The following is a 13,220-nucleotide window of genomic DNA, read 5'->3' on the forward strand; positions in this document are numbered from 1 at the left end:
TCAGATGCTTGATGAAGTTCTGGGGAGATGTACATGTTAGAAAATGTACTTTAGAGATTAGCAAGGTCTCCACCCCTCTGAACGGAAACTCAGACAGTTTCGGGCCAATCTACCCTCCCCTTGCAAAATTCAAAAGAAGCGAGCACCTGCGAAATCGTGATTTGTCCAAACAACCAGTAATGAAAAATCTGCATACTGGAACAAATTTCCTCATTAGTAGTCTTATCCCAAAGTTTGTCGACAGATGTTACCATTTATGTGACGTGCATCTGTCTACGAGAACTTATCAACAAACTGAAGGAATAAGACTCAAACAAAAATTGCTAGCGTTGAGAATGACAAGACCGGCATAAGCTGACAGAAACAGGTGGGACCTTGTGAACATAGCAACCAGGTGAATCTAGCAGAGGATACAAAGACACTGCTCACCTTTGTTTTTTTGCTCTGCAACCTGAAACAAGATAAACGTACATCAGTTGCCAAATATGGAAATATTACAATAAACGCAAGAAAACATGAATGTGCATATACTTATTCATTAATCACAAACAGCACTGTTTGAACAGCACAGGGGTAGGCACGGTTATTTGTGTACTCAAATATCCAAATGGATGATAGTGCTAGATTACTTGGGAGAGTATAATTTATTTGAAAGGCTTTGCCTAAAATTCAATATGACATTGCTACATAGCCTATAAGGATAGAGCTTTACATTTAAAATGTTATGAGTTGATGAGTGTGGCCCATAAAAATAAAATAAGTCACCAGTAGCCTTCACACGTGTAGCTTGTTGTTACTGTCGGTCAATCAAAACGGCGCTACAGTCAGAGGCTTCATGTGTAGCAAGTGAAGACGGAGATTTCTAACCAATGCAAAACAAAATTACATTTACGGAATTAAGTTGGCTAAACGAAAAGGAGTTTACTACAATGATCAACCAACAGGTAGGCTGTCATGTGAATGGAGTTATTGTAGACATTGGACAGAGTGCAGCAAAAGAGCCTCAAATAGCCTTGCCACTGTAGCTTGATAGCTGGCTAACAGCTGGTTCTTTACAACGATTTGATGAAGTCAAGACAGGCACTACCAGATGGTACGATAGATAACCTATGGCAGCAACAAGTTGGTCTAACTATCGCGAGTCGATTTGGCTGCCCCCCCCTCCCCTCTCTCCATGCAGCACAGCGGCCCTCTCGATTCGCGTAAGCACGTCTCCATTCAAGTAAAAAAATATACAATATACAATTTCTTTTTACATCTCCTTAAAACACATGGATTTCCAAAGTAAAGATATCTGAAAAAATGACGATATTAATCCAACTTAAATCATTTTAAATGCCCATCCCTACACAGGTGGGCGATGAAAACCAGTAAAATGTGTGGCAGTGGCATTGACTCGTTAAGAGTACTGTGGTCTGGACAGAGTGCCAGGCATAACAAGACTAATCGACGATCTAGTCATTAAATGTAATTTGTTGAGACTTGTGTGTATTGCATACAACTTTGAAATACTGAATGTGCCCCAGCTGGCCAGGCCATCACAACTAGGCGAGATCATGTAGCAAATAATCTGGGTCATCCGAGTACTTGTGTGCAAACTTCAGTTCTAAGAAAATGGTAAGACTGCAACAAATTTAAGCATCATTCAGTGCAAAGTTGGATGTTGGCATGGAAACATCTTTACCTTCTGAGAGGCTTCCCTTTTCCTTTTGTCTTCTTTCTTCCTTTTTTTGTCTTCCATGAACTACTGTTCCCTTTCCTGATACTCCTTTCTGGGGGAGAGAAGAAAAACACATGGCTAACCACAAACCAGTGCAACAGTCCTTAGTACAATCAGTGTTCCTTGTGCCGCCACAATTGCTAAATGATTCATGACCTAGGTCTCAGAAGATTACTGGACACGTGCTGTACTGTTCATACAGTAATTATCCACATAATTAACCCGCAGGAAATTCCAGGCTTATCCTCCCCACAAAGCCTTGTTAGCCAATGTAATAAGGAAGGGGTTTTCAGGTCTTGTCATAAGCTTCAAAGGCTAAAGGCCCAGTCCTGTTGAAAAGGCAGGGTCACACTTGCTCTTATTTGTTTTAATAAAATGTGCATCTTTATTTATTTTTTACTCCAGATACAAACTTCTACATACAAACAACTTACAGACAAACAATGACTACATCTCCTCTGCCCAGACCAGCATGTTCACACCCCTACCTCAGACCAGCATGTTCACACCCCCAGTGCCTGCATGCTCACAACCTTGTCCCAGACCAGCATGTTCACAACCTTGCCCCAGACCAGCATGTTCACAACCTTGCCCCAGACCAGCATGTTCACAACCTTGCCCCAGACCAGCATGTTCACAACCTTGCCCCAGACCAGCATGTTCACAACTTTGCCCCCAGACCAGCATGTTCACAACCTTGCCCCAGAACAGCATGTTTACACCCCCATCCCTAGTGCCTGCATGCTCACAACCTTACCCCAGCATGCTCACACCCCTACCCCATCCATAGTGCCTGCTCACACCCCTAACCCAGCATGCTCACACTCCCATCCCTTGTGCCTGCATGTTCACACCCCCATCCCTTGTGCCTGCCTGCATGTTCACACCCCATCCCCACACCCCTACCCCAGCATGTACACACCCCCATCCCTAGTGCCTGCATGCTCACACCCCATACCCTGGCCCAGCATGTTCACAACCTTACCCCAGACCAGCATTTTCACACCATCATCCCTAGTGCCTGCATGCTCACACCCCTACCCCAGGCCAGCATGTTAACAGCCCCATCCCTAGTACCAGCATGCTCACACCCCTACCCCAGCATGTTAACACCCCCATTCCTAGTGCCTGCATTATAGTTGGCCACTTGTCCTTAAATTGCACCAATGTGTTTCTCAGTTGCCCATGCTATTTTAACAGTAAGTAATTTAGATTTGTGTGTTAAAGGGGGGGGGGGGGTTTAAATGTTTTTTGTATGTTTTTTTTTCTAGGTGAGTGATACCCAATGGGCTGGATGATTGTTCTCACTACACCCCATATACCATGTCTTGAAATATACAGAAAGAGAAATGTTCTTGCTACGCCAATAACTTTGGACTTAGCATTCCCAGAAAACATGGATTATTGAGTCACTATTAGTTTTATACTTAGGACATTACTGCTGTTGTGCTGTAGAATGTGAATTTTCTCTTGCATAATACATTTTACACATTAGTTATGCTCCAACTTGCCACACCATCTTGTGCCAACATCAGTACTTTAAGTCTTGTTTCCAATAGCTTATATTTTTTTTCAAAGAGAATGACAGTTAGATATGCTCTCTGCAAGGTTTTGTATTTCTTCTTAATCATATGAACATCCTTTTGTGACTCAAATAGGATTACCTGAAGGTTGCTCTGATGTCCAAAATATTCTCTAAATCCATTTTTTAAACTTATGTGTTAATGTTTGTTAGCCTATACCACGGTTTCCCAAACCCGGTCTTGGGTGCACCTTTTAGGTTTTGCCCTAGCACTACACAGCTGATCTAAATCAAAAATCAAATCGAATTTATTTGTCACATACACATGGTTAGCAGATGTTAATGCGAGTGTAGCGAAATGCTTGTGCTTCTAGTTCCGACAATGCAGTAATAACCAACGAGTAATCTAACCTAACAATTCCAAAACTACTACCTTATACACACACAAGTGTAAAGGGATAAAGAATATGTACATAAAGATATATGAATGAGTGATGGTACAGAACGGCATAGGCAAGATGCAGTATATGGTATCGAGTACAGTATATACATATGAGATGAGTAATGTAGGGTTTGTAAAGAAAAGTGGCATAGTTTAAAGTGGCTAGTGATACATGTATTACATAAAGATGCAGTAGATGATATAGAGTACAGTATATACATATGAAATGAATAATGTAGGGTATGTAAACATTATATTAAGTAGCATCGTTTAAAGTGGCTAGTGATATATTTTACATCAATTCCCATTATTAAAGTGGCTGGAGTTGAGTCAGTGTGTTGTCAGCAGCCACTCAATGTTAGTGGTGGCTGTTTAACAGTCTGATGGCCTTGAGATAGAAGCTGTTTTTCAGTCTCTCGGGCCCTACTTTAATGCACCTGTACTGCTTGATGATGACCTGGTTATTTGAATCAGCTGTGTAGTGCTAGGGGGGGGACTAAACATGCTCCCATGGGTGGACCCAGGAAACCATGGCCTATACCATAGCCCTGGTGACAGCATTGTAAGGGATCTGAAGTCTGGCTGCATTGACACATCTATTAGAATTTAGGTACTGTTTCTGAAAGGCCAGACATGCTAAATAAGGTTGCTATGTAGCTAAAGGAATCCATAACCATGCATGTCAACCAAAAACAGTGTTTGCACATCACAAAGACATGACCTGACACCACACTATTGATAAGAGTTAAGTGGACATAAAGGACAATGCTTTGCAAATGACCTGTAACGGAAAACGAAACTGATAATGATTAGTGTGCAGCTGTTTGTGGCCCTTCTTTCTCAGTGACATAGCTAAAGCCACGGGCCACAGTTGTCATGATTTCGGAGGCTCTGGTCAGAGGAAGGCTTATGTAACTAGTTAGCTGCAACAGCTATCCTTCACGCGTGTACATATATGTCAACCTTTCGTGCATGGGGATAAACGACATAGCTAGCTAGCTAACTATACAAGTATGAAGGTGCAACAATATAGCTAGCTAATTTATCGAACATCGCAGCTTGCTAATGCTAAACCCTGGTGTTGGCCATTCAGCAACCGTGGCTAGCAACAAAAATGCTGCATGTCGATGGTTGTTGGCTATCGTTATGAAGGTATGGCGGGCTAAAAATTGACATGACACGGACGACGGGCTCAGATCAAGAAACCAAGTAGCTAATTAACTATCCGCATAATACTGGTAGATAGCTAGATAACGTTAGCTTAGCTTGCTAATGGAAAATGAACCAATATTCACATTTTAGTGTACGCGGGGTCTTGCACCGACCAAGCAAAGTAAATAAAATAAGACGTAGCTATTTAGTTAGCTATATCGACCAGCTAGGTAGACATATTGTAACGGCTAACGTTAATTGCTAAACTGAGCTAACTACCAAGACAACAACGTCTTCATTTTTTTTTTAAACAAGTATACCAACATAATTTACTGCAAGATTACGACCCAGACTCCGGAGTTATCTAACTAGCTACATTGCTTTGATTCCGCTCGCGAATTAAGTAATCTATCCAAAGGCAAGAGAACTTCTCTAGATGCTCACTCGAGCAACGACATCCATTCGGTTGCATAGCAAACTAGCTAACGTTGGTCATATTTTAGCACATTTGTCGACAGACAGCTAACGAACAACTTTAGACATGAACTAAATGATACTCACCTCAGGAATTACATATAAAACATAGCTGGCGTGCTAGCTAAAGAAGCTAATATTATTTCCCCTTTCATCTGCGGTGGCTAAAGTGCTTCAGTGAAAAACAACAACCTAAACGAATAACGAAGTATGTGGCTAACAAAGAAAAATACTCGTTGGTGCTTTTGATTTGTAAATACTATGATAACGTAAACCTAGCTAATGTGCAGAATAATTCGTTTTTAAAGCTCTGGAAAGTCGGTTGGTTGACGGTCGGCCATTTTGCTGCTCTGTATGAATCGAATGTTTCGCCCACAAGAGTTCTAGCACATATATAAAATGAGCCAGATATTTCACCGGATGAACAAATGTGAAGCATCCGGTTGGCGTTTCCAAACACTACCAAATTTGATGATGAGAGGAAGCCCAGTGGCCGGCAGTGGGAGAAGATGGAGCGAAATGGATTTGGGCCGACATTCTGCACATTTCCTCATCGATTAAACATTTGATCTCAATACAGTTTTCTGTTTCCAAAACTACAATCCGCTACGAAAAGATTGGACTAATTTTACTAGATAAAAAAAAAAATTGCGTTCTTTAGAAGGAGTGCAAAGGCGAATTGAGTTATTGCACACGCCTACTTCACTGAGTAGAAGTTCCCTAACTCAAATATGCAAATATATGTTAGAACGAGGTTCTCGCTAGCTCGTGCTTGGCTCTGCCCACCTCCTTGCTTGTTCTGCCTACTATGATTCATTTGCTCCCATTGGAAACGACAGGCTCTCGTCTATCTTGGGTTAGTTATAAAAATCTTTGCTTCTATGGTTTCGGCGGCGGCGGCAGCAGCAAGCTCTCTCTCTCTCTCTCTCTCTCTCTCTCTCTCTCTCTCTCTCTGACCGGAGTATAAGGGCTTGTGGTGAGGCCGATTTTTGTCCTTCATTTAAACAACGTTGGAGTTAGTTTCTTTCATATTTTATTACCATTAGACAATACCCTACAGTCAAATAAAAAAAACTTACAGTCAAATGAAATACCTATTTCAATAATTTTCATTTGGGTTGAAGTATGGACAGTGGACTGGCAACAACTCACATGTGCTGCTGAGGGCTGTTTCGTAATGACGTCATATTTAAAATTTCGGCCATAAAAATGCACCAAAAGTTGTTTTTTTTTCCCGCCCTCCCTATTATTTAGAGGCATTGATTGGAGTAAAAAGTCCTGAGAGTGGCACAAGACTTCACTACACATTTCCTGCTTTTCTCTCCTGAATAATCCTTTCCCTTGGAGCTCATGTCACCATATCAGGTTGGTAACTGGGCATTTCCTTGTAAAACGCCCCATTAGGACTAACATGTGAAGTTCATTGGAGCATAATAAAATATTTGTCAAATGAAAGCTAACAGTCTATATTTCTGGGAAAAGTAAAGGCTTTTATTTCTGGTAAAACAGTCGGAAAAGGGGTCTTAGAAAAAGTCTTAAAATATATTAGAAATACATCATCAAAACACATTAATGTTGAAGTAAAGACCCCTGCCAAATGATATCAACATGTATTTAGTTTTGGATAAATGATTTGCCTTCTGTAAAAAACATTGCCCTGGGCCTTGTAATTCTGCCCCAATATCTTTAAGATATTTTCTAATCTCCCTCATTTTTTTTCACCTTTATTTAACCAGGTAGGCAAGTTGAGAACAAGTTCTCATTTACAACTGCGACCTGGCCAAGATAAAGCAAAGAAGTTCGACACATATAACAACACAGAGTTACACATGGAGTAAAACAAACATACAGTCAATAATACAGTAGAAAATAAATAAGTCTATATACAATGTGAGCAAATGAGGTGAGATAAGGGAGGTAAAGGCAAAAAAAAGGCCATGGTGGCGAAGTAAATACAATATAGCAAGTAAAACACTGGAATGGTAGATTTGACAGTAGATGCATACTCATGCAAAGTAATACTCATACTCATGAGGAGGGAGGAAAATGAAAGTTAACAGAAGTAACAAGTAAAGGTAGACCTACCAATTAGTTATAGTGCTTTTTCTGATATCAAGTTTGTTTATGAATTATTAGGTGATTGTCAAATCGGTAACGGAATTACCGCAATTGAATTTTCTACAATGGGAAATCATAGTAGTCACAAACCACAATCGGGTCACCTGCTACTGTCCTACCTTCCACTGGCATACTATTGTGTTCAGTTTATAACTGTTTTCTTAATTTTTCTGTCATCTGGTGGTCAACGCAAGACTGTGAAAACAGTCTAGACAACCCCTCACTCTCCCCCTCTCTCTGTTGCCCTCTCTCTCTTCTCTCTGTCCAGTTAAGGCTTTAAGTTAAGCATCCTCACCCACTGAGCACACACCGACACCGGACGTCCATGGATATTGAAAAGTAGTTGACATTTGGTCATTCCGCCCTGGCCTTCTGGCCTTGATTTCAATGTCCACAGAGGTCGTTTTTTGGCCTGGACCAGCCTTAATTTAAACCTCCACAGACATGGATTTATGGTCCGGTCCTGACCGGCCTTGATTTGGCCCAAACATAGACGTCCATCAGATTTGGTCTGAATATTTCAGTTTGGACAGTACAGCACAGTACTGTGCGGTACAGTAGAGCACAGAATAGTACAGTAACGTAAAGAAAGGTAGAGTATATTAGTTCAGTTCAGTAGAGTTCAGTACAATACAGTACAGTTCAGTACATTACAGAGTTCATTTCAGTACAGTACCGTAGAGTTCAGTTCAGTACAAAATAGTTCAGTTAGTTACAGTACAGTAGAGTTCAGTACAGTATAGTATAGTTCATTACAGCACAGTGCAGTAGAGTTCAGTACAGTAGAGTTCAGTAAAGCACAGTAGAGTACAGTGCAGTAGAGTAGAGTTCAGTGCAGTAGAGTAGAGTTCAGTACAGTAGAGTTCAGTACAGTAGAGTGCAGTAGACTTCAGTACAGCACAGTAGAGTAGAGTACAGGAGAGTTCAGCACAGTACAGTAGAGGACCCTAGAGTTCAATACACTACAGTAGAGTTTAGTTCAGTACAGTAGAGTTCAGTAGAATTCAGTACAGCAGCGTTTAGTACTGTACAGTAGAGTTCAGTTCGGCACAGTACAGTAGTGTTTAGTACAATACAGTGGAGTTCAGTACAGAACAGTAGAGTTCAGTACAGCACAGTAAAGTTCAGTAGCGTACAGTACAGTAGAGTTCAGTACAGCACAGTAGAGTACAGTACAGTAGAGTACAGTAGAGTTCAGCACAGTTTAGTTCAGTACAGTAGAGTTCAGTAGAATTCAGTACAGCAGCGTTTAGTACTGTACAGTAGAGTTCAGTTCGGCACAGTACAGTAGTGTTTAGTACAATACAGTGGAGTTCAGTACAGAACAGTAGAGTTCAGTACAGCACAGTAAAGTTCAGTAGCGTACAGTAGAGTTCAGTACAGCACAGTAGAGTACAGTACAGTAGAGTACAGTAGAGTTCAGCACAGTACAGTAGAGTTCCGTACAGTCGAGTTCAGTACAGTCGAGTTCAGTACAGTACAGTGGAGTAGAGTACAGTAGAGTACAGTGCAGTAGAGTTCAGTACAGTATAGTTCAGTAGTATTCAGTACAGCACAGCACAGTAGAATTCAGTACAGTACAGTAGAGTTCAGTAAAGCACAGTAGAATACAGTAGAGTTCAGTACAGCACAGTACAGTAGAGTTCAGTACAGTACAGTAGAGTGCAGTAGAGTTCAGTACAGCACAGTAGAGTTCAGTAGAGTTCAGTACAGTAAAGTACAGCACAGTACGGTACAATAGAGCACAGAAGAGTACAGTAAGGTAAAGTAAATACAAGTAGAGTACAATAGTTCAGTACAGTAGAGTTCAGTACAGCACAGTACAGTAGAGTTCAGTACAGCACAGTTCGGTACAGTACCTTTCAGTATAGTACAGTAGAGTTCAGTACAGTAGCATTCAGTACAGTAGAGTTTAGTAGACTTCAGTACAGTATAGTTCAGTACAAAACATTAGAGTTCAGTACAGTAGAGTTCAGTAAAGCACAGTAGAGTACAGTACAGTACAGTTCAGTACAGTTCAGTACAGTACAGTCGAGTTCAGTACAGTACAGTACAGTGGAGTAGAGTACAGTAGAGTTCAGTAGAGTACAGTGCATTACAGTATAGTAGAGTTCATTACAGCACAGTACAGTAGAGTTCAGTAGAGTTTAGTTCAGTACAGTAGAGTTCAGTAGAAAATCAGTACAGCACAGCACAGTAGAGTTCAGTACAGTACAGTAGAGTTCAGTAAAGCACAGTAGAATACAGTAGAGTTCAGTACAGTACAGTAGAGTTCAGTACAGTACAGTAGAGTGCAGTTCAGTAGAGTACAGTAGAGTTCAGTACAGCACAGTGGAGTACAACAGAGTACAGTAGAGTTCAGCACAGTACAGTAGAGTTCAGTACAGTAGAGTACAGTGCAGTAGAGTTCAGTACAGCACAGTAGAGTTCAGTACAGTACAGTAGAGTTCAGTAAAGCACAGTAGAGTAGAGTAGAGTTCAGTACAGTACAGTAGAGTTCAGTAGAGTGCAGTAGAGTTCAGTACAGCACAGTAGAGTACAGTACAGTACAGTTCAGTAGAGTGCAGTAGAGTTCAGCACAGTAGAGTTCAGTAGAGTTCAGTACAGCACAGTGGAGTACAGTACAGTACAGTAGAGTTCAGTAGAGTCCAGTAGAGTTCAGTACAGCACAGTACAGTACAGTAGAGTTCAGTAGAGTACAGTAGAGTTCAGTACAGCACAGCGGAGTACAGTAGAGTTCAGCACAGTACAGTAGAGTTCAGTACAGCACAGTACAGTAGAGGACCCTAGAGTTCAGTACAGTACAGTAGAGTTCAGTACAGTAGAGTACAGTCCAGTAGAGTTCAGTACAGTATAGTATAGGTCATTGCTCTACAGTAGAGTAGAGTTCAGTACATTACAGTAGAGTTCAATTCAGTACAGTAGAGTTCAGTAGAATTCAATACAGCAGAATTTAGTACTGTATAGTAGAGTTCAGTTCGGCAAAGTACAGTAGTGTTCAGTACAATACAGTGGAGTTCAGTACAGTACAGTAGAGTTCAGTAAAGCAGAGTACAGTACAGTAGAGTTCAGTACAGCACAGTACAGTAGAGTTCAGTACAGTACAGTACATGACAGTAGAGTTCAGTAGAGTTCTGCACAACACATTAGAGAACAGTGCAGTACAGTACAGCACAGTAGAGTACAGTGCAGTACAGTAGAGCTCAGTTGAGTACAGTAGAGTTCAGTTCAGTACAGAACAGTAGAGTAGAGTTCAATAGAGTGCAGTAGAGTTCAGCACAGTACAGTAGAGTTCAGTACAGCACATTAGAAAACAGTACAGTACAGTCGAGTTCAGTACAGTACAGTGGAGTAGAATACAGAGTTCAGTACAGTAGAATACAGTAGAGCATATTAGAGTACAGTAGTAGATTGTAAAGTACTGTTCTGAACTCTACTGCACTCTACTGTACTAAACTCTACTGTACTATAATGAAGTGTGCTGTACTGTGCTGTACCATACATACATTAGAATAATAGCCAGTTTGTAACATAGTACCCAAACATGCATAGGTGGATATTGCATATTTCTATCTTTGTGTACCTATTCAGGATACATCACCATGAAGAGAATGACATTCATATTTATAAATATAAATTTATGTAACTCTAACTCCTCTAGCTCCACAATGAAATAGGGTGCAGGCCAGGCAGCAGGCTGTTAGCCAGCCTGCCAGCATAGTGGAGTCTGCCATTAGCACAGTCAGTGTAGTCAGCTCAGCTATCACCATTGAGACCGTGTCTGTGCCTCGACTTAGGTTGGGCAAAACTAAACATGGCGGTGTTCGCCTTAGCAATCTCACTAGGATAAAGACCACCTCCATTCCTGTCATTACTGAAAGAGATCATGATACCTCACATCTCAAAATAGGGCTACTTAATGTTAGATCCCTTACTTCAAAGGCAATTATAGTCAATGAACTAATCACTGATCATAATCTTGATGTGATTGGCCTGACTGAAACATGGCTTAAGCCTGATGAATTTACTGTTTTAAATGAGGCCTCACCTCCTGGCTACACTAGTGACCATATCCCCCGTGCATCCCGCAAAGGCGGAGGTGTTGCTAACATTTACGATAGCAAATTTCAATTTACAAAAAAGAAAAATGACATTTTCGTCTTTTGAGCTTCTAGTCATGAAATCTATGCAGCCTACTCAATCACTTTTTATAGCTACTGTTTACAGGCCTCCTGGGCCATATACAGCGTTTCTCACTGAGTTCCCTGAATTCCTATCGGACCTTGTAGTCATAGCAGATAATATTCTAATCTTTGGTGACTTTAATATTCACATGGAAAAGTCCACAGACCCACTCCAAAAGGCTTTCGGAGCCATCATCGACTCAGTGGGTTTTGTCCAACATGTCTCTGGACCCACTCACTGTCACAGTCATACGCTGGACCTAGTTTTGTCCCATGGAATAAATGTGGTGTTTCCTCATAATCCTGGACTATCGGACCACCATTTTATTACGTTTGCAATTGCAACAAATAATCTGCTTAGACCCCAACCAAGGAACATCAAAAGTCGTGCTATAAATTCACAGACAACACAAAGATTCCTTGATGCCCTTCCAGACTCCCTCTGCCTACCCAAGGACGCCAGAGGACAAAAATCAGTTAACCACCTAACTGAGGATCTCAATTTAACCTTGCGCAATACCCTAGATGCAGTTGCACCCCTAAAAACTAAAAAAATGTCTCATAAGAAACTAGCTCCCTGGTACACAGAAAATACCCGAGCTCTGAAGCAAGCTTCCAGAAAATTGGAACGGAAATGGCGCCACACCAAACTGGAAGTCTTCCGACTAGCTTGGAAGGACGGTACCGCGCAGTACCGTAGAGCCCTTACTGCTGCTCGATCATCCTATTTTTCTAACTTAATTGAGGAAAATAAGAACAATCCGAAATTCCTTTTTAATACTGTCGCAAAGCTAACTAAAAAGCAGCATTCCCCAAGAGAGGATGACTTTCACTTTAGCAGTGATAAATTCATGAACTTCTTTGAGGAAAAGATTATGATTATTAGAAAGCAAATTACGGACTCCTCTTTAAACCTGCGTATTCCTCCAAACCTCAGTTGTCCTGAGTCTGCACAACTCTGCCAGGACCTAGGATCAAGAGAGACGCTCAAGTGTTTTAGTACTATATCTCTTGACACAATGATGAAAATAATCATGGCCTCTAAACCTTCAAGCTGCATACTGGACCCTATTCCAACTAAACTACTGAAAGAGCTGCTTCCTGTGCTTGGCCCTCCTATGTTGAACATAATAAACGGCTCTCTATCCACTGGATGTGTACCAAACTCACTAAAAGTGGCAGTAATAAAGCCTCTCTTGAAAAAGCCAAACCTTGACCCAGAAAATATAAAAAACTATCGGCCTATATCGAATCTTCCATTCCTCTCAAAAATTTTAGAGAAGGCTGTTGCGCAGCAACTCACTGCCTTCCTGAAGACAAACAATGTATAAGAAATGCTTCAGTCTGGTTTTAGACCCCATCATAGCACTGAGACGGCACTTGTGAAGGTGGTAAATGACATTTTAATGGCATCGGACCGAGGCTCTGCATCTGTCCTCGTGCTCCTAGACCTTAGTGCTGCTTTTGATACCATCGATCACCACATTCTTTTGGAGAGATTGGAAACCCAAATTGGTCTACACGGACATGTTCTGGCCTGGTTTAGATCTTATCTGTCGGAAAGATATCAGTTTGTCTCTGTGAATGGTTTGTCCTCCGACAAATCAA

The 13,220-nt window shown here is 41.2% G+C and overlaps 1 protein-coding gene across 4 annotated transcripts in view; it reads right to left on the reverse strand.

Moving 5' to 3' along the window:
• LOC109899998 (trinucleotide repeat-containing gene 6B protein-like) overlaps positions 1-5,695 on the reverse strand; it is a 56,781-nt gene extending 51,086 nt beyond the window's left edge. For 3 of the 4 annotated variants that reach the window (XM_020495700.2, XM_020495702.2, XM_020495701.2), the window contains exons 1-3: positions 5,398-5,695; positions 1,685-1,772; positions 430-451 (exon numbers count right to left, since the gene is read on the reverse strand). In XM_020495700.2, coding sequence (XP_020351289.2) covers positions 430-451; positions 1,685-1,741 — 79 coding nt within the window. In that variant the 5' untranslated portion in view covers positions 1,742-1,772; positions 5,398-5,695. The remainder of the gene's footprint in view (positions 1-429; positions 452-1,684; positions 1,773-5,397) is intronic. The other variant, XM_020495703.2, reaches the window with a different exon arrangement.
• Positions 5,696-13,220: the final 7,525 nt, after the last annotated feature.

Source organism: Oncorhynchus kisutch, linkage group LG11, assembly GCF_002021735.2.
Source record: "Oncorhynchus kisutch isolate 150728-3 linkage group LG11, Okis_V2, whole genome shotgun sequence".
In the NCBI taxonomy this organism is placed as follows: Eukaryota; Metazoa; Chordata; class Actinopteri; order Salmoniformes; family Salmonidae; genus Oncorhynchus; species Oncorhynchus kisutch.